Source organism: Cetorhinus maximus, chromosome 20, assembly GCF_964194155.1.
Source record: "Cetorhinus maximus chromosome 20, sCetMax3.hap1.1, whole genome shotgun sequence".
NCBI lineage: Eukaryota > Metazoa > Chordata > Chondrichthyes > Lamniformes > Cetorhinidae > Cetorhinus > Cetorhinus maximus.
The window spans coordinates 27,499,524-27,522,822 of NC_135898.1; the positions used below are offsets into that span (position 1 = coordinate 27,499,524).

The window sequence follows — 23,299 nt, forward strand, 5'->3', positions numbered from 1 at the left end:
TACTACTTTCCGACTCCAGGGGACTCGAACCCCTGAGTATACTACTACTACTTTTCAACTCTGGGGGACTCGAACCCCTGGGTATACTACTACTACTTTTCAACTCCAGGGGACTCGAACCCCTGGGTATACTACTACTACTTTTCAACTCCGGGGGACTCGAACCCCTGGGTATACTACTACTACTTTTCAACTCCAGGGGACTCGAACCCCTGGGTATACTACTACTACTTTTCAACTCCGGGGGACTCGAACCCCTGGGTATACTACTACTACTTTTCAACTCCGGGGGACTCGAACCCCTGGGTATACTACTACTACTTTTCAACTCCGGGGGACTCGAACCCCTGGGTATACTACTACTACTTTTCAACTCCGGGGGACTCGAACCCCTGGGTATACTATTACTACTTTTCAACTCCAGGGGACTTGAACCCCTGGGTATACTACTACTACTTTTCAACTCCGGGGATTCGAACCCCGAGTACACTAAATTACTGGCTAATCTCCTAGATACTTAAATAGATGACTTACCCTAAGAGTCAGCCACAGGCAGGCAAAGGCAGATCGCAGGTCAACGAACCCCAGAAGCCCAAATGGGGCTGCCGCGGACTGAGGAGTCCTTGAACTGCAAGGTCCTAACACTGACGCTCCGTGACTCAACCCTAGGGGTTAGTTATCTCGGTGGAACCTCCAGAAACTGTCGGAGATTAATCACACCAAGGCATCATTTCATACGTAGAAACCCCATTTATTACTTGTGCACAAGGGAGAACAATACAGCAAGAGTTATTGTACTGTCTCAAAGCAGAATACACAAACACTTGCTTAAAAGCATTTTACAGCCAATCAGTAAATTTTGCACATCTCAATCCACTTATTTGCAAATGTGAACTGACCAATCCATGTTTTAGTCAATTTCCATTCCCACCACAACACACAACAAGTAGGCACAACAAGTGCCTACGCACTTGATTGTCACAACTTTGATTACATTCGGCCTGAGAAAGAACAACACGGAATGTCATCCTACAATAGTGGTCAGATAAGATGGTATTGTTCTTCAAGGTTGCAGTATTTTTCTCTTAGGCCTAGGCATTTAATTCAATTTCTCCATTATCCCTTTTAGTACTAAGTGTGTTCCTATTTGTCTAGGCCACCACAGTAAGATATGAAGAGGACAGAAGGAGGCTACAAAGAAATATAGATAAGTTAAGTGAGTGGTCAAAGATCTGGGAAATGGGGGAAATTGTGAAATTGTCCATTTTGGCAGGAAAAATAAAAAAGGAGCATATTATCTAAATGATGAGAGATTGCAGAGCCTCGAGAAGCAGATGGATCTGGGTGTCCTAGTGCATGAATCACAAAAGGCTAGTATGCAGGTATGGAAAGTAATTAGGAAAGCTGATAGAATGTTATCATTCATTGAGAGGGGAATTGAATGCAAAAGTAGGGAGGTTACGCTTCAGTTATGCAGGGCACTGGCGGGACCACATCTGGAGTACTGTGTACAGTATTGGTCTCTTTTTTTAAGGAAGGCTGTAAATGCATTGAAAGCAGTTCAGAGAAGGTTTACAAAACTAATATATAACAAAAACAGAAAATGCTGGAAGAACTCAGGTGTGGCAGCATCTGTGGAGAGAGAAACAGAGTTAACGTTTCAAGTCCTTTTTTCTTTTCAGAGCTGAGTTTTTCCAGCATTTTCTGTTTTTATTTCAGATTGCCAGCATCAGCATTATTTTGCTTTTACTAAACTAATACCTGGATTGGGTGGGTTGTTTTATGAGGAAATGTTGAACAGGCTAGGCTTGTATCCGCTGGAGTTTAGAAGAGTAAGAGGCGATTTGACTGAAACACCCTGAGGGGTCTTGACAGGGTGGATGTGGAAAGAATGTTTCCTCTTTTGGGAGAATCTAGTACAAGGGGCCACTGTTTAAAGATAAGGGGTTGCCTATTTAGGACAGAGATTAGGATATTTTTTTCTCTGAAGGTTTGTGAGTCTTTGGAACTCTGTTCCTCAAAAGGCAGTGAAAGCAGAGGCTTTGAATATTTTTAAGGCAGTGCTAGATAGATTCTTGATAAGCAAGGGGGTGAAAGGTTATCGGGGGTAGGTGGGAATGTGGAGTTGAGGTTACAATTTAATCACTCATGATCTTATTGAATGGAGGAGCAGGCTCAAAGCCCAAGTGGCCTACTCCTGCTCCTAATTCGTAACTTTGTATGTAGATGCAAAATATATATTTAAAACCTCAGCCATGCCCTCTGCCTCCATGCGTAAATCCCTTTTTTGTTCCCTAATCAGCCACATCCCTCCTTGTACCACATTTTACTATTTTTATGCCTATGGAAGACTTTGGGATTCCCTTTTATGTTAGCTGCCAGTCTCTTTTCATACTCTTTCTTAGCTTCCCTTATTTGCTTTTTCACTTTCCCTCTGAAGCTTCTAATTTCAGCCAAGTTCTTCATTGTATTATCCACCTGACATCTGATGTAAGCACACTTTTCCCTTTTCATCTTCATATCTGTCTCTTTTGTCATCCAGGGAGTTCTGGATTTGTTTGCCCTTTCCCTTTGAGGGAATATACTTGACAGTGCCTGTACTATCTCTTCTTTGAAGGCATTGTTCAGCTACTGTTCTTCCTGACAATCTTTGATTACAATATATGCAGCCCAGATCCATTCTTACCCCATTGAAGTTGGCTTTCCCCTGGTTAATTATTGTTACTCTGGATTGTTCTTTGTCCTTTTCCATAGCCAACCTAAACCTTATGATACAATGATCACTGTACCTTAAATGTTCTCCTACTGACCCTTGATCCTCATTGGCCTGCCTCATTCCCAAGAACCAGATTTCACAGTGCCTTATTTCTCGTTGGACTGGAAATATGCTGCTGTAGAAAATTCTGCTGAATGCATTCTAGGAACTCTTGCCCCTGCCCACCATTGCCCTTTACTCTACTACTATCCCAGTCTATATTCAGATAATTATAATTCTTCCACCTTTCTAATTTCCTTGCAAATTTTTTCCTCTACATCATTCCCACTGGTTGGTGACCTTACTGAACGGTGTAATTGAAAAGTTAGGGAAGACACCATGGAATTTGATGACTGACTGGATTTCCCCTCTCTTGTTACTCTGCCACTGAAAGTGGGTATAAATAATGTTTTTGCTTGTTAGTCTTTGTAAACAATATATCTTAAAAACTAATGGATGGGTTTCAGTGAAACTTGGTACACAGAGGGGTATACAGGGAAGAATTGATTTGTTTTTAGCAAAGATGTGGATTCGAATCCTGGAGTCTTTGGAAGGATCCGTTAACATTGGGAGATGGGGCAACTTGACTTTTTAGAATGCTGTTGAGTGCTTTGGAATGTTGTGGATTGTCTCAGCTGCTATGGTTGAAAAATGTGCAATTTTCAGAGCAGGTTGTTGGATGTGGATTGGCCTGAATCCTCAGTGAGATGGAAGCTTTTTAATAAAAAGATTTTTTTTCAGCTTTGTAGTTACAGAACATCAGCCAGGTGAGGAGAAGCCACAAGGAGGAGTGGTGTAATTGTAACACAGCGTGGCGGAAGTATGGGCTGTACTGAATGCCCTCTTAACTTGTGCTTTTCTTGTTTTCCTTCCATTGGAGCTGACCTGGAACCAGAACCTGGACATTAATTTGAGGTCCTCTGTCTGCCTTCCCAGTGGCTGTAAAAGATCCCTTGACATGCTCAAAGAAAAGTAGTGGATTTATTCCTAGTGTCCTAATCAATATTTATTCTTCAACCAATAACACAAAAACAGATTATGATCAATATCACCTTGCTGCCTGTGGCATCTTGCTGTGCACAAATGACTGTCATGTTTCCTACACTTTCAGAAATACCTCATTGGCTGTAAATCTCTTCAGGTCATCCTGAGGCTCCGCAGGTCACTATATAAATGCAAATTCTACCTTTCTTTTTTGTCTCCTGACACCAATCTCCTCATTCTCACTGACCACAGGAGACACACCTCCTGGGTGTGTACTCATCATCAGAACTGCACAGGTGTGATCAAGGACTCCCTGACATCACAGCTACGACACATCATGGGATCCAACTGTTCCTCACTTCCACTGTACTGAACTTAACTGTTTTCCCTGATTGCTTATTGAAATAAAACATACCCCAATTCCCCAGCGATTGATTGGTTTTAGCCCCTCTGACTATTATTACCACCACAGAGAGCTTATATATTGAGGTGCATTTGTAGTGATAAGATTACAGTGTGCTTCCACTGGTGTTTTGGCTAACGATACACTGATTCCCGGCTGTGTGGAGCTCAGTGTCACTAATAGTCAAATGTATTTGCTGCAGGTACCCTGAGGCCAGAGCGATTCAGAGAAAAATCGTCTTTCATGCTGGGCCAACAAACAGTGGAAAGACACACCATGCCATCCAGAGCTTCTTGGCAGCCAAGTCGGGAGTCTATTGTGGTCCTTTGAAGCTGCTTGCACACGAGATCTATCAAAAGAGCAATGATGCTGTCAGTATGTCTGAAGAATCCTAAATTGAAACTGTTTGCTGATAATCTGTACAATAGGAGTCGATAGATTCTAAACGGATTTAAGAATGGTTAAACTTTTAACACTAATCACCTTCAACAGCTAATATGCCACGTATTGCAGAGCCATTTGTCTAGGCACAGGAGCCTTTTCCTATCGCTATCTTGTGACCCCTTACTGGAGAGTGCGTCTCTGTCAGCTTTTTTCCATTCTATGGAAAAATACCAATATAAATGTGTCAAACTGTAAGTACAATCTCCTGCCAGTAGTAGTGCTTTAATGCATCCTCTACCTCTTAGTAAAACTCCTGCTGCAATCAACTCTACCTCTCTGCTTCCAAGTTGCCCAAAGTTTTGCTGTTTAACTATAAAGCATATAAAAAATTACATAAAAATATGACAATGAATTTAAAATAGGGACAGAATACAGATGCAATTTATATTGCTAGCAAGGATGTAGCTCATGTCGTTATTATTCTGTTGTGATTTCTGCTACATTAGGGGCATTAACTTCCTCTTCTGACTTCACTGTTAATTGCCTTCATGGCAGATACTAGTCAGCTCCCTCTGTTGGGTGTTCTCTTCTAATTTCTAACCTTACTTAAGGCTAGTGAGTTTTCTATGTGTGTCCTCTAACTGCACCAGTTGTCTCAGTTAAACAACTTGTTTAAGTCAACTTCATTCCATACCTTTCAGTAATTTGAAGACAGGCATTAGTCAGTATGTGGAGGATTTTATTAGCTATAGTGCTTTTACAGGGCTACTTTATATGTGCTATGTTTATATTTGTTCTTGATCCTGAAATTAAACTTTCCAGTACTTGCTATAATGAATGTTGTCCAGGGTGGGACTGGTTACATAGATGCTTGGATGCCCAGTTTCTTTAAATTAGCTGGTGTGAACCAGCACAGCACTTGTGGCAGCAGGAGTTTCACCAAGAGGAAGAGGATGCACTAAAGCACTATTACTGGCTCATGCTGGCACGAGCCAATAATCTTCAGCAATGATGGGCAGAGAATTGGAAGGTAGTGGACTCTGGAGAAATTGGATATTGTGATATGAATAGTCAAGTTCCAATTTAAATTTGCACATTTTGCACTTTTTGCCCTTGTCAATTGAGTAGTTAACATTCACATGATTATATCAGGTTATGGAGAGTAGAACTGCCCATTGTTTTAGAACTGCAACAAAACTCTATAAGGTTATTGAACAACTTCGTGCTTTGTTTATTTGAAGGGAGTGCCATGCGACTTGGTGACTGGGGAAGAACGAACCTTTGTTGATCCAGGCGGGAGGCAGTCAGCTCATGTTGCTTGTACCATCGAAATGTGCAGTGTAACAACACCGTGTAGGTACACACCTCATCCTGATCTCTCTCGTTTACATTTATGTAGTGCCTTTTACACCCCACCATGTCCCAAAGTGCATTACAGTTGAAAAGTGAACTGTTATAGGAAATACAGCAGCATATTTGTGCACAGCAAGATCCCACCAACAGCAATGTGATAATGACCAGATAACCTGTTTTAGTACTGTATATTGAGGGCTAATATTGTTCAGGACAGTAGAGAATTTGCATGCTCAACTACAAAATAGAACTTCCTCACTACTGAAATAAAAGCAAAATACTGCAAATGCTGGAAATCTGAAATAAAAACAAAATGCTGGAAAAACGCAGCAGGTCAGGCACCATTGGTTGGTGCGATTAGACTGGGTGGGATATTGAAGGTAATTGGGGGGGGTGAGGGATGGATGGGATTAGACTGGGTGGGATATTAAAGGCTGTGGGGGTGGGTGGGATTAGACAGGGTGGGTTATTAAAGGCAGTGAGGGGTGAGTGGGATTAGACTAGGTGGGATATTAAAGACTGTGAGGGAGTGAGGGGTAGTTGTGAATTGACTGTGTGGGATATTAAAGACTGAGGGCTGAGTGGGAATAGACTGGATGGGATATTAAAGGCTGTGAGGGGTGGGTGGGATTAGACAGGGTGGGTTATTAAATGCGTGAGGGGTGAGTGGGATTAGACTAGGTGGGATATTAAAGGCTGTGAGGGCTGAGTGGGAATAGACTGGGTGGGATATTAAAGACTGTGAGGGGTGGACGGGATTACACTGGGTGGGATATTAAAGGTAATGTGGAGTGAGGGTGGAAGGGGTCAGACTGGGTGGGATATTAAAGGTTGTGAGGGGTGGGTTGTATTAGACTGAGTGGGATATGAAAGACTGTGAGGGGTGGGTGGGATATGAAAGGCAGTGAGGGGTGGGTGGGATTAGACTGGGTGGGATATTGAAGGCTGTGAGGGGTGGGTGGGATTATACTGGGTGAGATATGAAAGGCAGTGAGGGGTGGGTGGGATTAGACTGGGTGGGATATTGAAGGCTGTGAGGGGTGGGTGGGATTATACTGGGTGGGATATGAAAGGCAATGAGGGGTGGGTGGGATTAGATTGGGTAGCCCAGGTGATTCTGGAGTATTCTGATTCTGATCGCATTTTCAGGGATGAGAATGAGGTCCGTGAGAAAGAATCAGTGGATGAAATAGTAGCCAGCCTTTCACTATGAACCTGCTCTATGCAGTTACAGTTCTCAAACTTTGTAAGGTTGCAGTGGCTCTGTCCTTTCCCTTTAGTTATTTGATGAACAGGAAAAAATAATTGGCATTTCCAAACACTCAGACATTACAACTCTGCCTCTAATTGCATTTTACCTCTTGTTGTCAGTATGGATTGCCCTGAACCTATTTCTTAGCATTTATTTCCCTTTCTTACTTGAATTTCACATGTTAGTTAATTCTTCTAGTATTTCTCATTCTCAGATAATTTCTTACTCCCAATCTTGCAATTCCTTACTCTTCTTTTATCCTCATCAATCTCTCTCCTCTTTGTGTATCTCTCTTTCATCCTCCCTGCCCCCCTTCCCTCCTAACCCCCACTCTGCGCTGCACCCCACACTTCTCTCCCCCCCCCCCCGCTACCCCTCCACCTCCTCTCTGTGGATCTTTTCTCTCTCTTCCCCCCACCATGAGGAAGAGACCAGTTCCAGCTTTTGTGTGTCTTCCTGTTCCATGGTTGGAGATTTTCCACACTGCATACGTTCCAGTACAGTCACATGTAACTCAGTATCACCTCTTTCCCCAGGCTTTTACAAAGTCTGGGATCTTTGAGTTACTGCTGTGAGCAGGGGACAGTTTTATAGACACATTTTCTCTAATGAAACATGGGACTTTATGGGAGCAATGTAGAGGGACCTTTACTCTGCTTATTATAGCTTATTTTGACCCCTGGATACTGGAGAGAGGAAAAAGGTTTTTAAACGAATTTGAGGAATTTGCACCAAACAATTTGTTTATTATTGGTGGATTTTCATCATTCAAGTTACTAGATTAAATAGTTCCAGTGCTTAAAGCTGGCTTATGGCTTTGGGTTTTGGAAACCCAGGAAATCGAGGTGGCTGGCAGCACACAAGTTCCCTTGTGTGTGCTCTCACACCACGCTGAGAGCAGACACTCATCTCACAGTCACTGATGACTGAGCGTTTGGATGGGATTTGCTGGGAGCTGGGCTATGAGACAAATCCCAGTGTCTGCAATGATTGGATTGCAGAGAGGCAATAATCAATCAGTCGGGGCTCTGTCCAGGTTATGGCCATACATTCACATAGCTTGAAACAGTGAATTATACTGCTCATGCTACTTGTCTGCACTACTGCCACATCTAATGGTCAGTTAGTGGTCAAGCTATGTGTGGTGGGAGCAATGGAAGCTCTGAACTCATGAATGCACCCCCATGACAGACCTTGTGATTGAACACGAGAACAGAAAGCAGGGTGAGGGGTTGCCAGTGAGAGTGGCTGGGTGTGGGGGCCCAGTCAGTTCCTGGTGTGGGAGTTCACACTGTGCACAATGTTTTGCAGATGAAATTGCTGTAATTGATGAAATCCAGATGATCAGAGATCCTTCCAGAGGCTGGGCCTGGACCAGGGCACTGTTGGGTAAGCATATTTGTTTGTACTCCTACATCAGGCTACCTTAATAATCTGGATAAGACTTCACCTGTATTTACTTCACAAAGCTGACAATCTCTGAATGACATCTGGGTGATAGTGGCTTAGATGATGCCATTTGATACAGGATCTGAATCAGAGGAGTATTTGAAATAGTGTATAGGGACCTTTACTGTGTATCTATCCCCGTGCTGTACCTTCCCTTCGGACTGTTTTATGGGAGCAGTGTAGAGGGACCTGGTCAGACCACATTTAGAATATTGTGAGCAATTTTGGGCCCCGTATCTCAGGAAGGATATGCTGGCCCTGGAGAGGGTCCAGAGGAGGTTCACGAGAATGATCCCAGGAATGAAAGGCTTAACATATGAGGAACGTTTGAGGACTCTGGGTCTATACTCGATGGAGTTTAGAAGGATGAGGGGGGATCTGATTGAAACTTACAGAATACTGAAAGGCCTGGATAGAGTGGACGTGGGGAAGATGTTTCCATTAGTAGGAGAGACTAGGACCCGAGGGCACAACCTCAGAGTAAAGGGAAGACCTTTTAGAACAGAGATGAGGAGAAACTTCTTTAGCCAGAGTGGTGAATCTATGGAATTCATTGCCACAGAAGGCTGTGGAGGCCAGGTCATTGAGTGTATTTAAGACCGAGATAGATAGGTTCTTGATTGGTAAGGGGATCAAAGGTTACGGGGAGAAGGCGGGAGAATGGGGTTGAGAAACTTATCAGCCATGATTGAATGGCAGAGCAGACTTGATGGGCCGAATGGCCTAATTTCTGCTCCTATGTCTTATGGTCTTATGGACCTTTACTCTGTGTCTAACCCCGTGCTGTACCAGCCCTGGGAGTGTTTAATGAGGACAATGTACAGAAAGCTTTACTCTGTATATTTTATTTTTATTTGCTCGTGGATGTGGGCGTCGATGGCTAGCATTTATTGCCCATCCCTAATTGCCCTTGTTCAGAGGGACATTTTTAAGAGCCAACCACATTGCTGTGGTTCTGGAGTCACGTGTAGGCCAGATCAGGAGAGGATGGGAGATTTCCTTCCCTAACCAGATGGGTTTTTACGACAATCAGCAGTGGTTTCATGGTCATCGTTAAACTTGTAATTCTAGATATTTAATGAAATTGAATTCAAATTCCACCATCTGCCCGGTTCCCCAGAGTATTAACCTGGGTCTTTGGATTACTAGCCCAGCGACAATACCACTATGCCATTGCCTCCCCCTGAATGGTGGTGGACAATTAAACAACTCACTGGAGGAGGAGGCTCCACAAATATCCCCGTCCTCAATGATGGAGGGGGCCAGCACATCAGTGCAAAAGATAAGGCTGAAGCATTTGCAGCAATCTTTAACCAGAAGTGCCGAGTGGATGATCCATCTCGGCCTCCTCCAGAGTTCCCCAACATCGCAGATGCCAATCTTCAGCCAATTCGATTCGCTTCACATGATATCAAGAAAGTAAAGGCACTGGATACTGCAAAGGTTATGGGCCCTGACAATATTCCGACAATAGTACTGAAGGCTTGTGTTCCAAAACTTGCTGTGTCCCTAGCCAAGCTGTTTCAGTGCTGTACCTGTCCTGGGAGTATTTGATGTATTGTTTTAATGTAACTGTAATTTCATTGCAGGACTTTGTGCAGAAGAAATCCATATCTGTGGAGAAGCTGCAGCTGTTAACCTGGTGATGGAGCTGATGTATGACACAGGAGAGGAAGTTGAGGTGTGTGGCCAAAGTCTGGGGCAAGGAGGAGTCAGGACCATAGAGGAAAGATGGGCTTGTTTTAAAAAAGTTGGACAAAAAAAAGTCTGACTGTCGGAAGCATTAAGTTTGAGTGCTGGCCCATTGATTGAAATGTGTACCACTACTTTCATACATATTTACTGCCAGCAGCTTGTTCAATAAAGAGTGCAAGAGGGAATGCCAGGCATACCTAACAACCTGCTGAAGCTACAACACAGGACCACTTGCGTGCCAAACAGTGGAAGCAGCGTGCGATAGACAGAGCTACAGTTCCCACAACCAATGAATCCAATCTAAACACTGCAGTCCTGCCACATCCAGTCGTGAATGGTGGTGGACAATTAAACAACTCACTGGAGGAGGAGGCTCCACAGGTATCCCCATCCTCGATGGGGGAGCCCAGCATATCAGTGCAGAAGAGAAGGCTGAAGCATTTGCAACAATCTTCAGCCAGAAGTGCCAAGTGGATGATCCACTCCAGAGGTCCCCAACATCACAGATGCCAGTCATCAGTCAATTCAATTTGCTTCACGTGATATCAAGAAATTAAAGACACTGGATAGTGCAAAGGCTATTGGCCCTGACAATATTTCGACCATAGTGCTGAAGATAAAAGCAAAAAACTGCAGATGCTGAAAATCTAGAACAAAAACAAAAATACCTGGAAAAACTCAGCAGGTCTGACAGCATCTGCAGAGAGGGATACAGTTGACATTTTGAGTCCGTATGACCCTTCATCAGAACTAAGACATATAGAAATGAGATGAAATATAAGCTGGTAGAAGGGGATGGGTGGGACAGATAGAGCTCAATAGGGGGCCAGTGATAGGTAGAGATCAGGAAGAGACTGCCAAAGAAGTCATAGACAAAAGGACAAAAGGGTGTTGATGGTGGTGATATTATCTAAAGGATGTGCTAATGGGGACATTAAGGGTAGAAAGCAGGACGAGCAAGTGGTAGATGGCCCTAGTGGGGGTGGGGGGAAGGGATCAAAATGGGCTAAAAGGTGGAGATGAAACAATAGATAAAAATAAATTTAAAAATAGGAGGGAAAATAATATATTTGTAAAAAAAAATTGTAAATTATTGGAAAAAGGGGGATCGGAAAGGAGGTGGGGATGGAGGAGAGAGTTCATGATCTGAAATTGTTGAACTCAATATTAAGTCCGGAAGGCTGTAAAGTGCCTATTCGGAAGATGAGATGCTGTTCCTCCAATTTGCATTAAGCTTCACTGGAACATTGCAGCAGGCCAAGGACGGACATGTGGGCATGAGAGCAGGGTGGAGTGTTGAAATGGCAAGCGACAGGGAGGTCTGGGTCATGCTTGCGGACAGACTGAAGGTGTTCCGCAAAGCGGTCACCCAGTCTGCGTTTGGTCTCTCCAATGTAGAGGAAACCGCATTGGGAGCAGCGAATGCAGTAGACTAAGTTGAGGGAAGTGCAAGTGAAGTGCTGCTTCACTTGAAAGGAGTGTTTGGGCCCTTGGATGGTGAGGAGAGGGGAAGTAAAGGGGCAGGTGTTGCACCTTCTGCGGTTGCATGGGAAGGTGCCGTGAGAGGGGGTTGAGGTGTAGGGGGTGATGGAGGAGTGGACCAGGGTGTCCCGGTGGGAACGATCCCTGTGGAAAGCCGCCGGGGGGGGTGAAGGGAAGATGTGTTTAGTGGTGGCATCATGCTGGAGTTGGCAGAAATGGCGGAGGATGATCCTTTGAACGCGGAGGCTGGTGGGGTGATAAGTGAGGACAAGGGGGACCCTATCATGTTTCTGGGAGGGAGAGGAAGGTGTGAGGGCGGATGCGCGGGAGATGGGCTGGACACGGTTGAGGGCCCTGTCAACCACCGTTGGTGGAAAACCTAGGTTATGGAAGAAGGAAGACATGTCAGGAACTGTTTTGGAAAGTGGTATCATCAGAATGGAGGCGAAGGAACTGAGAGAATGGGATGGAGTCCTTACAGGAAGCGGGGTGTGAGGAGCTGTAGTTCAGGTAGCTGTGGGAGTCAGTAGGCTTGTAATGAATATTGTTGGACAGTCTATCACCAGAAATTGAGACTGAGGGGTCAAGGAAGGGAAGGGAAGTGTCAGTGATGGACCATGTGAAAATGATGGAGGGGTGGAAATTGGAAGCAAAATTAATAAATTTTTCCAGATCCAGACGAGAGCATGAAGCGGCACCGAAGCAGTCATCGATGTACCGGGGAAAGAGTTGTGGGAGGGGGCCTGAGTAGGACTGGAAGTAGTGCTGGAGACTTGTGCTCCAGAACTTGCCGCGCCCCTAGCCAAGCTGTTCCAGTATAGCTACAACCTGGCATCGACCTGGCTATGTGGTGAATTGCCCAGATATATACTGTACACAAAAAGCAGGACAAATCCAAACTGGCCATTTAGTGCGCCATCAGTCTATTCTCCATCATCAGTAAAGTGATGGAAGATGTCATTCACAGTGCTATCAAGAAGCACTCACCAATAACCTGCTCATCGATGCTCAGTTTGGGTTCTGCCAGGGCCATTCGGCTCCTGACCTCATTACATCCTTGGTTCAAACATGGACAAAAGAGCTGTACTCCCGAGGTGAGATGAGAGTGACTGCCCTTGACATCAAGGCAACATTTGACCAAGTGTGGCATCAAGGAGCCCTAGCAAAACTGGAGTCAATGGGAATCGGGGGAAGGGTGGGAGAACTCTCCACTGGTTGGAGTCATACCTAGCACAAAGGAAGATGGTTGTGGTTGTTGGAGGTCAGTCACCTCAGCTCCAGGTCATCTCTGCAGGAGTTCCTCAGGTCCTAGGCCCAATCATCTTCAGCTGCTTCATCAATGACCTTCCCTCTATCATAAGGTCAGAAGTGTGATTTTGCCGATAATTGCAAAATGTTCAGCATCATTCATGACTCTTAAGGCACGGAAGCAGTCAGTGCCCGCATGCAGGCAGACCTGGGCAACATTCAGGCTTAAGTGATAAGTGGAAAGTAACATTCATGCAACACAAGTGCCAGGCAATGACCACCTACAAGTGAGAATCTAACCATCTCTCCTTGACCTTCAATGGCATTCTCATTGTTGAATTTTCCACCTCTGTTAACAGCCTGGGAGTTACCATTGACCAGAAATTGAACTGGACTAGCCATATAAATACTGTGACTACAAGAACAGGTCAGAGGTTGGGAATAGTGTAGCAATTAACTCAACTGACTCCCCCAAGTCGGTCCATTATCTACAAGGCACAAGTCAGGAGTGTGATGGAGTACTCTCCACTTGCCTGGATGGGTGCAGCTCCAACAACACTCAAGAAGCTCGACACCATCCAGGACAAAGCAATCCCTTTGAGCAGCATCTACCACCTTAAACATTTACTCCCTCAGCCATCTGCAGTACATACCATCTTCAAGGATCACCACAGCAGCCTGCCAAGGCTCCTTCAACAACACCTTCCAAACCCACAACCTCTACCACTAAAGGACAAGGGCAGCAGATGCATGGGAACACCACCACCCCTCCAAGTCACTTATCATCCTGACTTAGAACTGTTTTGCCTTTCCTTCACTGTTGCTGGGTCAATAATCTACTTCCTACAACTCGCTTTTAATAACTCCTTCTTTAACAGCATTATGGGTATACCTAGACCACATGGATTGCAGCGATTTAAGAAAGCAGCTCACCACCACCTTCTCAAGGGCAATTAGGAATGGGGAACACATGCTGGCCTTGCCAGCAATGCCCACTGCCCTGGAACAAATATTTTTTAAAAACTTGTGTTAGTTATAGCTTGGGCTTTGAATCCATTAATTTGTTAACACCAAAGTGGTGGGGCCTATTCCCTGTAAGTGGGTATACATTTCATAACTTTGTAGAGAGGTCTATATCTGAGGGATTAACAATAACCAACTTGCCTAAGCTTTCAGTAATTCATAGGTTTCTCTCTGTTCTTATGAAAGTTGTGTCCATCAACATCCTTAACACAGGATGTTAACAAATGTCTTAGGAAAGTCCAGCATTGTGCATTGTTTGGCAGCCACACTGTCTGGACTGGCACTTTCATCTGATTCATTCAGATTTCATAATCTTAGTACTATAGCATTTATTAAGGGCACTAAGTAAAATCTACCAAATCAAAAAAATATTTAAAATGTGCTATAGATTAAAATTACTTAAAAGGTTTTATAAAAAAATCTTTTACTCCATCTTTTTCCTACAATTAACTGACCACACAGGTTCAAAATAATCTATAGATAACATTTTAAAACTTGATTCATATTGAATAACTATTTCAACTTACCCATCAACTGACTTCTTCCTCCAAACCAGTTTTTCTCTCTCCTCTGCCCCCTCTCTCTTTTACACTCTCTCTTTATCTCTCTCTCTCTGTCTCTTTGTTCCTTCAACTGTTGGAGGTAGAAATAAGTTGGCTTTAACTCTGACCTTGTTTTGTCCGGGTACTGCCACCACAACCGGACTGTCACCCTTCCCAGCATCATCTCTGCTCAGATCATCTTTGTGAGAAGATGCAATGGCAATTCCAAGCTGTTCAAACTGCGCGATCAGTGTAAATGCCACTCTCTACTGCTGTAGTCTGGAATGTCTTCCACATTCTTACACTGGTCCCCTAACCAAATAGCCTGAAATATGTTGCAGCTTCACTGTATCAGAATAATACATGGTCATTTACACGGTATAATTCTCTCATCCTTATCACTGTGAGCAGCTTCGCAACAAAGTACATCTTTCCTGTTGTAGATTTGGGGTGTTTGGGTTTTTGTTTTACTGGTGTTCAACGGGTTTATCTACACTGTGTAGCTTGTTGCAGTGTAACTTATTTCTCTAAAAGACATCTTTTGCAGCTAACCAATGTTTTCTGTTGAGCAGATTGAAAGTTACAAGCGGCTAACTCCCATGACTGTTCTGGACTCGGCCCTGGAGTCTCTGGATAATCTGCGTCCTGGTGACTGTATTGTGTGCTTCAGTAAAACCGATATCTATTCACTGAGTCGTCAAATTGAGGCTCGCGGACTGGAATGTGCAGTGATATATGGCAGTCTCCCACCTGGTAAACAACTTCTCAACTCTTTGTAATGTTATTATGTTATAGTTTGTTTGTATGCTATGAATGACAGCCTGCATCGGCCTGTGCTGGCCTTTTTTGGTAGCACCAATAATTCTCTTTCCCCACGGTCCTGTAAATCTTTTCCCTTCAAGTATTTATCCAATTCTCTTTTAAATGTTACTGTTGAATCCATTTCCGCCACAGTTTTCATTCCAGATCAAAATTCACTGTTTAAGAAAAAAATTTCCTCATCATCCCTGGTTCTTTTGGTAATGACCTTACATCTGTGTTCTCCAGTTACCAGCCCTACTGCCGCTTGTTGTGAACCCCTTGGGGAACCGTAAACCAAAATAACCAAGTTTACCAAACAATGCCCAGATGACGGAATTACCAAGAAGATTTCACGTTTTGTAACTTTTACGTTAATTCTGATTCATGTTAATTAAACATGAATTTAGCAGGCAAATGATACTTCAGATAAAAACTTGTATTGACTACTTAAAGTGAAATTTAACAAAGATGCACCTTGCACAGGCACCCACATCACTCCCTGCAGACATGTGGCACTACATAGCAACACAGTTCCACAATATGCTGTTCTTCATTCACACAAGCTAAGTCAGGAGTCCTATCCGACAACAGCTTTCACTTCCGAGTTTCATGGGTACGATTATCACCAGCAAGGCACACATCTGTCCAGTCTCTCTCCTTTGGGTCATGATAGTCCTGATGGTACAGCTTTCCAGAGTTGCTTTTCAACCAACCAATAACATCCCAGTTCACAGTTTGGCCAGTTCTGGGAAAATACTCAGCTCTTTCGTGCCTGTGAGCTGCTTGCACAGCTTTTCAGGTTTTAGACCTTTTTAGCCAGCTTGCACATTGCCTCTAAGAACTCCTGTCTCCTTTTCTACCTAACTAAAAACTGACCTCTTCCTGAGAGTGATTTGCTTCTTCTTCCTGTCTTTGTCTGCTTTCTCCTTGTGTTTGCATCTGTGCATCTGGTTGCCTTCACCGTCCAGCTCTCCCCTTTATATTGGCAGCTCTCTGTCTGTTGCACGTCTTCTTTCATAACTTCCTTCCTGTTAGTACTGCTTCCAGGTCACATGGACCAGGATTTCTTCTTAATCAAGAAAATTACAATTGATCCCTATACAATTGATGCAAACTCTTTAAGTCCTTATCAAACATTCTTAAAAACAATTACAGATTCCACAGGCATTTTAAAGAAATTACAAATTTATCTTACTGTACAGCTTCCAGCTCAAATATAGTCACACACTGGAAATAGTTTCTCTTTATTTACTATTTCAAAACTGTAAATGATTTTAATCTCCTCTGTATCCTCTTTCCCTGTTTTAAGGAGAACAAGCCAGGTTCTCCAGTCTTGCGACATAACTGAAGCCCCTCATCTCTGTTAGCGCCCTGATGAATCTCCTCTGTATCCTCAGTATGATCAACTTTATGGCCAATGAATCATTTTGAAGTGTAGTCACTGATTTGTAGGTAAAGCAATCCATTATGTCTTACATAGTATTAGCTTCGCTCTTTATCACTAGCGTATTGTCACTGTACCATGAGCAGCAAAGGTGATGGGATACTATATGAGCATATATTTTTGTGTGTTTATGTAAGTTATTATATGCACACAATATGCCAAGCGTTTAATATATCTAATATAAATTACATCGGTAGATGATACTTCATTAAAAACTCATAAGTACCTACAATAGCTGTTGCATTTCTACAGCATCTTTCAAGACTTAGGATGTGTGTAATTACTTTATAGCCATTTTTGAAGTGTTATAGAAACACAACAATTAATTTCCACTTAGCAAACTCCCATTCTTCTTTGAATCATGTCAACAGATCTTTGACATGCACCTGATGGAGTATGGCCTTGTCGCACACAACAAAATTGCTCTTTTATAGTAGGAACATATCTTTCGGTGATTTCACAGTCTGTGAAACAGATCTATTTTTTGAATTTCCTTTTGTTTTTTTTCATAACAGAAACCTCTATGTTTTAAATCACATGTTTTGCAGTCTCATCAAGAATTTAACCACAGCTTTTGTACTTGTTAATACCACATTGAAGTTATATTTTAATGGCCTTGGTCACTCTTGAAAACCTGGGCTCGGTTTTGATATTTTTTCAATTGTGCAGTGCACCCAGATCCCTAGATTGTAGCATGACCATTTGGTCAGCTTAACGGTTTGTTGGCAGTTAGAATATAGTAATATCTTTGTTGCTTAGAGCTAAATAGAGAGGAGAGGGGTCAGGACAAGATGATGTTTGCTACCAAATTCTGGATCCTTCCTCTGCCCCTGCCCCTGCCCCCCAAAGCCCCTCCCCACCCAAGCTTTGGGCCTTTCTCCCCCACAACAAACACCTCCAAACTCTAGACCTTTCCCCAAAACCCCCTCCAAACTCTGGGCCCTTCCCCTCCCCAAACTCTGGGCCGTTTCCTCCCACCTCGAAACTCTCCTCTTCCCCCACCCCCGTCAAACTCCTCTAGGCTCTTCTCACCCAACCCCCCTCCCCACCCCGCCCAAAACCACACCCAAGCTCAGGGCCCTTCCCTCCCATCCCCCAACACTGTCCCTACCTGAACTGCGAGCCCTTCCACTCGCCTGAAGACTCCAGAACTCCTGGCCCCCCCACCCCACAACCACCCCCAAACTCTAAGCTAGTCCAATGATGACCATGAAACCATTGTCGATTGTTGTAAAAACCCATCTGGTTCACTAATGCCCTTTAGGGAAGGAATTTAGTCGTCCTTACCTGGCCTGCCCTACATCTAAACCCAGACCCACAGTCATGTGTGGCTGACTCTAATTAACCCTCTTAAATGGCCCAGCAAGCTACTCAGTTGTATCAAACTGCTACAAAGTTGAAAAGAAATGAAACCTGTCAGACCACCCAGCATTAACCTTGGCACCAGAAATGACAACAGCAAACCCAGCCCTGTCAATGCTGCAAAGCCCTCAAGAACACCTGGAGACTTGTGCCAAAATTGGGAAAGCTAGTCTAGTCGAGCAACAGCCTGACATGGCCTTACTCACGGAATCATACCTTACAGACAATGTCCCACATACGACCACCACCGTCTGTGGGTATGTCCTGTCCCACTGAGAGATGGCAGCACAGCGGTATATAGTTGGGAGGGAGTTGCCATGGGAGTCCTCAACATTGACTCTGGACCCTATGAAGTATCATGACATCAGGTCAAACATGGATAAGGAAACCTCCTGCTGGTTACACCTACTGTCTCCCTCAGCTAATGATTCAGTCCTCCTTCATGTTAAACACCACTTGGAAGAAACACTGAGATGAAGGCAGCAGAATGTACTCGGGTTGGCCGCTTCAATGTCCATCACCAAGAGCCACTCGGTAGCACCTACAGACCAAGATGGCCAAGAATTTGGGATGTTTTGCGCAGTTGTACAGGGCGTTGGTGAAACTACATATAGAGTATTGTGTACAGTTTTAGTATCCTTATTTAAGAAATATATAAATGCTTTAGCAACAGTTCAGAGAATGTTCACTCGCCTAATACTTTGGATGGTGGGGTTATCTTATGAGAGAAGGTTGGATAGGTTGGGCCTGTATGCATTGGAGTTTAGAAGATTGAGAAGGTGATCTTATTGAAATATTTAAGACCCTGAGGGGACTTGACAGGGCGGATGCTAAAAGGATGTTTCCCCATTTGGCAGAGACTAGAACTAGGGGACACAGTTCAACAATAAGGGGTCCCCCATTTAAGGTGGAGAGTCGAAGAAATTTTTTCTGAGAGTCATGAGTCTTTGGAACTCTCTTCCCCAGAGAGTGGTGGAGGCTGGGTCAGTGAATATATTTAAGGCAGGGGTAGATTCTTGACTGACATGGGAGTCAAAGGTTATTGGGGGAAGGTGGAATGTTGGAGCTAAGGCCACAATCAGATCAGTCATGATCTTACTGAATGGTGGAGCAGGCTTGTGGGGCCGAATGACCGAGAGAAGGACTCTGGGACAGGCAGTCAGCAGAACCTAGAGGAGCCGAGAGTTGAAAAGGAGTGCGAGAGGAGCCGAGAGTTGAAAAGGAGTGCGAGAGGAGCCGAGAGTTGAAAAGGAGTGCGAGAGGAGCCGAGAGTTGAAAAGGAGGGCGAGAGGAGCCGAGAGTTGAAAAGGAGTGCGAGAGGAGCCGAGAGTTGAAAAGGAGTGCGAGAGGAGCCGAGAGTTGAAAAGGAGTGCGAGAGGAGCCGAGAGTTGAAAAGGAGTGCGAGAGGAGCCGAGAGTTGAAAAGGAGTGCGAGAGGAGCCGAGAGTTGAAAAGGAGGGCGAGAGGAGCCGAGAGTTGAAAAGGAGTGCGAGAGGAGCCGAGAGTTGAAAAGGAGGGCGAGAGGAGCCGAGAGTTGAAAAGGAGTGCGAGAGGAGCCGAGAGTTGAAAAGGAGGGCGAGAGGAGCCGGGAGTTGAAAAGGAGGGCGAGAGGAGCCGGGAGTTGAAGAGAAGCGCGAGAGGAGCTTGGAGTTGAAGAGAAGCGCGAGAGGAGCCGGGAGTTGAAGAGAAGCGCGAGAGGAGCCGGGAGTTGAAGAGAAGCGGGAGAGCAGCCGGGAGTTGAAGAGGAGCGCGAGAGGAGTTGGGAGTTGAAGAGAAGCTGGGAGGGCAGGGGTGACTGAGGAAGTTTGGTGAGAAGGGAACAAGGTGATCCTTTGAGTCCAAAAACAAAAAACTACTGCGGATGCTGGAAATCCAAAACAAAAACAATTACCTGGAAAAACTCAGCAGGTCTGGCAGCATCGGCGGAGAAGAAAAGAGTTGACGTTTCGAGTCCTCCTGACCCTTCAGCAGAACTGAGTAAAGTTAGGAGAGGGGTGAAATATAAGCTGGTTTAAGGTGGGGGGAGAGAAGTTGGGGGCGGGGTGGGGAGCGTTGGTAGTAGGGACAAGCAAGCAGTGATAGGAGCAACACTGGTTGCTTGTCTCTACTACCACCACCCTCCCCACCCAACTTCTCTCCCCCCCACCTTAAACCAGCTTATATTTTACCCTTCTCCTAACTTTACTCAGTTCTGCTGAAGGGTCATGAGGACTCAAAACGTCAACTCTTTTCTTCTCCGCCGATGCTGCCAAACCTGCTGAGTTTTTCCAGGTAATTCTGTTTTTGTTTTAGATCCTTTGAGTACCATGAGTATGACTGGGTAAGCATTTACTACTTTTATTGCTTATAGTTTTAAGGTCTTATTTTTATGATTCATCGTTTGTAGGGGCTATATTCTGTAACAATGAGGAGCAGGGAAGAAGGGCCCTAGAGTAATTGATATGATTTGATATTAAGTATCTTCCAAAAAGGTTTAATTTAATTTAAAGTGGTAAGTCATGGCAGGAGAAGCTCAAAGCCGTGGTGTGCTCCTCCTGCTCCATGTGGGAAGCTGGGAACGTTTCCAGTGCCCCGGGGCCATCATGTGTGCAGGAAGTGTTTCCAGCTGCAGCTCCTGGAAGCCCAGGTTTCAGAGCTGGAGCGGTGGCTGGGGACACTGTGGAGCATCCATGAGGCGGAAAGTATCGTGGTTAGCACGTATAGCGAGGTGGTCACACCGCAAGCTAAGAGTCCACAGGCAGGAAGGGAATGGGTGACCACCAGGCAAAGCAAGAGGACTAGGCAGGCAGTGCAAGAATCTCCTGTGGCTATTCCCCTGCAAAACAGATATACCGCTTTGGATACTGTTGAGGGGAATGGCCTCCCAGGAGAAAGTAGCAACAGCCAAATTCGTTGCACCGTGGTTGGCTCTGCTGCACAGGGGAGGAGTAAAAAGTGTGGGAATGCAATAGTTATAGGGGATTCAATGGTAATGGGAATAGATAGGCGTTTCTGTGGCCGCAAACGAGACTCCAGGATGGTATGTTGCCTCCCTGGTGCTAGGGTCAAGGAAGTCTCAGAGCGGCTAGAGGACATTCTGAAGGGGGAGGGTGAACAGCCAGTGGTCGTGGTACACATTGGTACAAACGACATAGGTTAAAAAAAGGGATGAAGTCCTAAAAACAGAATATTGGGAGTTAGGAATTAAGTTGAAAAGTAGGACCTCAAAGGTAGCGATCTCAGGATTTCTACCAGTGCCACATGCCATTCAGAGTAGAAATAGCAGGATATATCGGATGAATACGTGGCTGAAGAGATGTTGTGAAGGGGTGGGTTTCAGATTCCTGGGACATTGGGTCCGGTTATGGGGGAGGTGGGACCAGTACAAACTGGACAGGTTACACCTGAGCAGGACTGGGACTGATGTCCTAGGGCGAACGTTTGCTAGAGTAGTTGGTGAGGGTTCAAACTAAAATGGCAGGGAGATGGGAACCTATGCAAAGAGTCAGAGGAAGGGGAAATCAAAGACAAGAACAAAAGACAGAAAGCAGAATAAGAAAACTGATAGAGAAATCAAGAGCAAGAATCAAACAGGGCCTTAGTGAAAAATAGTGGGAATGGGACAAGTAATGTTAAAAATACAAGCCTTAAGGCTTTGTGCCTTAACACGAGGAGCATTCGCAATAAAATGGATGAATTGACCGCGCAAATAGATGTAAACAGGTATGATATAGTCGGGATTACGGAGACATGGCTGCAGGGTGACCAGGGGTGGGAACTGAACGTCCAGGGGTATTCAGCATTTAGGAAGGACAGACAGAAAGAAAAAGGCGATGGAGTTGCATTGCTGGCTAAAGAGGAAATATAACGCAACAGTGAGGATATTAGTTCCAACGATGTGGAATCTGTATGGGTAGAGCTGAGAAACAGTAAGGGGCAAAAAACGTTTGTAGGGGTTGTATATAGACCCCCAAACTGTAGTGGTGATGTTGGGAATGGCATTAAACAGGAAATTAGAGACGAAACGCATATAATAAAGGAACATCTGTAATTATGGGTGACTTTAATATGCATATAGATTGGGCAAATCAAATTAGTAACAATACCGTAGAGGAGGAATTCCTGGAGTGTATACGGGATGTTTTTCTGGACCAATACGTTGAGGAACCAACGAGAGAACAGGCCGTCCTCGACTGGGTATTGTGTAATGAGAAAGGAATAATTGGCAATCTAGTTGTGCAAGTCCCCTTGGGGATGAGCGACCATAATATGATAGAATTCTTCATCAAGATGGAGAGTGACGTAGTTGATTCTGAGACTTGGGTCCTGAATCTTAATAAAGGAAACTACGATGGTATGAGGCGCGAGTTGGCTATGATGGATTGGGAAACGTTACTTAAAGGGATGACGGTGGATAGGCAATGGCAAACATTCAAAGAGCACATGGGTGAACTACAACAATTGTTTATTCCTGTCTGGTGCAAAAGTAAAACAGTAAAGGTGGCCAAACCATGGCTTACAAGGGAAATTAGAGATAGTATTAGATGCAAGGAAGAGGCATACAAATTGGCCAGAAAAAACAACAGACCTGAGGATTGGGAGCAGTTTAGAATTCAGCAAAGGAGGACCAAGGGATTGATTAAGAAGGGGAAAATAGAGTACGAGAATAAACTTGCAGGGAAACTAAAAACTGACTGTAGAAGTTTCTATAGGTATGTGAAGAGAAAAATATTGGTGAAGACAAATGTAGGTCCCTAACAGTCATAAACAGGTGAATTTACAATGGGAAACAAAGAAATGGCTGACCAACTAAATACATACTTTGGTTCTGTCTTCACAAAGGAGGACACTAATAACATACCAGAAATATTGAGGAACACAGGGTTTAGTGAGAGGGAGGAACTGAAAGAAATCAGTATTAGTAGGGAAATGGTGTTGGGTAAATTGATGGGATTGAAGGCCGATAAATCCCCGGGGCCTGATAATCTACATTCCAGAGTACTTAAGGAAGTGGCCCTAGAAATAGTGGATGCATTGGTGGCCATCTTCCGAGATTCTATAGACTCTGGAACAGTTCCTACAGATTGAAGGGTAGCTGATGTAACCCCACTATTTAAAAAGGGAGGCAGAGAGAAAACAGGGAA

General features: G+C 44.4%; 1 protein-coding gene across 2 annotated transcripts in view; it reads left to right on the top strand.

Annotated features, from left to right (window-relative positions):
• The window catches only part of supv3l1 (SUV3-like helicase), a 71,342-nt gene that overhangs the window by 17,131 nt on the left and 30,912 nt on the right, over positions 1-23,299 (top strand). The window contains exons 5-9 of one of the 2 annotated variants that reach the window (XM_078565816.1): positions 4,345-4,513; positions 5,768-5,879; positions 8,443-8,520; positions 10,170-10,261; positions 15,143-15,323. In XM_078565816.1, coding sequence (XP_078421942.1) covers positions 4,345-4,513; positions 5,768-5,879; positions 8,443-8,520; positions 10,170-10,261; positions 15,143-15,323 — 632 coding nt within the window. Of the gene's footprint in view, positions 1-4,344; positions 4,518-5,767; positions 5,880-8,442; positions 8,521-10,169; positions 10,262-15,142; positions 15,324-23,299 lie in introns of those variants that run through there. The other variant, XM_078565817.1, reaches the window with a different exon arrangement.